General features: G+C 42.8%; 1 protein-coding gene across 1 annotated transcript; it reads right to left on the bottom strand.

Moving 5' to 3' along the window:
- Positions 1–379: 379 nt before the first annotated feature.
- Positions 380–2,578, bottom strand: LOC130089855 (piggyBac transposable element-derived protein 3-like). The gene is made up of 2 exons (XM_056257430.1): positions 2,353–2,578; positions 380–1,935 (listed from the first exon to the last, which is right to left on the bottom strand). The coding sequence occupies exons 1-2, from the start codon at positions 2,576–2,578 to the stop codon at positions 380–382; spliced, it is 1,782 nt and encodes a 593-aa protein (XP_056113405.1).
- Positions 2,579–3,062: the final 484 nt, after the last annotated feature.

Genomic DNA, 3,062 nt, shown 5'->3' on the forward strand with positions numbered 1-3,062 from the left:
CAGGACACAACATTTAAATTCAAATGAATGTGAACATTTATTTTCCAGCCTAATTGATAAATATTTTCTTATTTTCTTTGTACAATAAAAACAAATCTTATGAAACAATAACTTATAACATATATACAATAACAAAAACACTACATACATTTCATTACACCGTAAAAACTTTCATGGACAGTACGCAGCACAATACACAAAAACAGGTTAAGAAAAAACATGAACATTAGCTAGACAAAAAAATGAACTGATTTAGAACGATTAGTTTCAGTAAACAAAAAAAAACAAAAACAAAAAAATTAACGAACAAAATCAGGTTGACAAGTTTTCCTCAAAGCTCATTTGAACGGCACAAACACCCCGTATCATTCACTGACGCTTACGCACAGTCCACACAGGTAAACACCGCCTTTCGTGTGCAGCTCCCACACACCACTTTACGACATTTGGCACATGTCTCCTTGGTTTTATTTTGTTTGCAGTTCCTCCTTACTTGGCACTGCCGCCTTCTCTCCATCTGCTGCTGCTCCTGCCCGGGTCCTGGCTCACGCACCACAAGTTGTGAGGTTTTTGATCCCATGTGGTCGGAACGAAGTTCGCTCGCCAGTCGCGTGATGAAGTCCCTCCGCGAAACATGCTCATTTGTGCACTTATTGTACAATATGTGTGCGTTGATTGCAGCCAGGTCGAGGATGTTATAGAACACAGCTACTGGCCATCTACGGGAGGGTGCTTTTACTGAATATTTTCTAGCCATTTGATCTAGAACGTCTACTCCTACCTTGGTCTTGTTGTAGTATGTTACCGTCTCTGGCTTTCTTTTCTGGCCACTTGTGATGCCAACAGCTGTGTGGACAGTGCTGAGGATGCAGACATTCTTTTTTTTTTTGCCCTGATACACGGTCAGTGTTGCATCGCCACTTTTCAGCACCTCTGTGCTGAACAGCGGCTTTTGCGCCTTTACGCACGGGGGGAGCTCTCGTCTGCTCTTGTTTACCGTGCCAACCAAGCTGGTTTTCTTGGCCTGAAGTGCCTTTGCCAATTCAAAAGAAGTAAAAAAATTGTCGGTGGTCACATTTCTTCCCTTCCCCAGGTATGGGTCGACCATTTTCAGCACCACACTGTCTGCAAGTCGTTGACCTGGCCTCCTCGTCTCGTCTTTGCCCAGATAAGGCGCACCGTTTACCATATATTTGGTGTCGACATCCGCAGCAAGCCAGAATTTGATTCCGAATTTGTCCGGTTTGTTTGCAATATACTGTATGAAACTGCACCTTGATTTTGTAGGGAATAGCTGCTCATCCACAGTGATGTCGGCACCAGGCTTGTAGCAGGCGATGCAGTTTTGGACAAATTTATCCCAAACATCACTCATAAGGGCAAACTTGTTGTCTCGCAAGCGTGTGCGTCGGGTTTCCCTTTTGTCGAAACGAAGGAATCGCATTATTTCCTGAAACCTGTTTCGGGACATGGTCTCCTTGAAAAAAGCGCAGCCCCACTCGGCTGACCAAAAGGTCGCCAAATCCATCCCTTTTCCACCTTGCGCGCCACGAATGTAAATTAAACTAATGAAGGCTTTTAGCTCTTCGATTGTCATGTCCCATAGGTTGTCCTCCTTGACTCGATGGGCCTCAGCCACGGTGCAGTCCCTGATGTGTTTCAGCATGCCATCATCCACCAAACACAAAAAGGCTGTAAGGGCATCTTCAATATTGCGCTTGGCGTGCGCTGTGGGGCCTGCTGCTTCAGTTATTACATTTTGGCATTGTCGCCTTCCTCTGTCTTCACCCAACTCTACATAGGTCCACACTGTGCCGTCTTTCGCCGTTTCACGCCTTTCGGCTGAAAGGGGGTTTATTGGGCCAGGCTCCTCATCTCGTGGCGGACTGTGTTGTCTTGGCACAGAAGGCACATTTGAAGGATCAGGATTTTGCACTATTGCCAAAAAAAGAAAAGAAAAAAGAACAGACTAATTACTTTTTTAGTTCATGAAATCATAATCTTGATAATTAGTCCTTATGATTTCTAATAGCCTGACAATATAGTATTATAGGCTACTAATAATAGCAATAGAATAATAAAAATGAAAAGGTGTGTGTGCCGGTGGAGGTGTGTGCCTGACGTAAAAATCTGAATGAATGGATCGGTCATCAGGAAAGTTGCGTGTTTGCGTCGGTAACAGCGGTGGGTGTTAAATAAGTTAATATGATAACCGATCTGATCGGTAAAGTTATAGCCTACATTAGATAGTTAGAGATGGTTAACTTTACTTTGAAGTTACGTTACAACTATTATTGAGCTAGTCTGCCTCGCAAAGTATAAAAATATAGCTAGAGAAGAAGAGAAACATACCTGGAATATTATCCGATGGAACAAGGTCAGTTCCAGGATCGGAGATGTCCAGCCGGCTCTTTTTTCGACGGGGAATGAATTCATTATCTGAATCACTCTCAGCGCTGGATGAACTGTCTAGGGACCAAGAGACATCGCTGTCCCTATCCGTAACGTTACCTGCTCCTCCATCAGACTCCTCATCGTCAAGCATTCTAAGCATGGCTAAAACCTCTGTGGCTGTCATTGTTCTTTTTGATGACATTTTGTTAGCTAAAATGTATAATATTTATAGCGTAAATGTATAATATTCATAGCGTTGGAATAGCGTAAACAAAAAAAGACAAATCGTTGCTATGCAACGGGGACATTCGTTACAGTGGCGGGAAATGTAGCGGACTTATGATATCTATAATGCGTGCGGTCAAAATGACCGCCATGGCCATTCTAGGTAGAAATACTCAGAACTGTTTTGTGTTTTGTGATTTTAATAAAATAACAGTGTCAGAATAAAATATACACATATTTAGGAAAAGTCAGAGTCATACAGCCACATGGATTTTATTTTAACAAAGTTATTACACTGTAAAATTCAAAAACGGTCAAAATGACCGCCTTGGGAGTTCTAGTGTTAAACGATGCCCAATTGGCACTAAGGGGCCTAAAGTGTGCCAGGAAAACATCCCCCACACCATTACACCACCACCACCAGCCTGCACAGTGGTAACAAG

The sequence above is a fragment of the Rhinichthys klamathensis genome, unplaced genomic scaffold (assembly GCF_029890125.1).
Source record: "Rhinichthys klamathensis goyatoka isolate OS25496 unplaced genomic scaffold, OSU_Roscu_1.1 h1tg000137l_1, whole genome shotgun sequence".
In the NCBI taxonomy this organism is placed as follows: domain Eukaryota; kingdom Metazoa; phylum Chordata; class Actinopteri; order Cypriniformes; family Leuciscidae; genus Rhinichthys; species Rhinichthys klamathensis.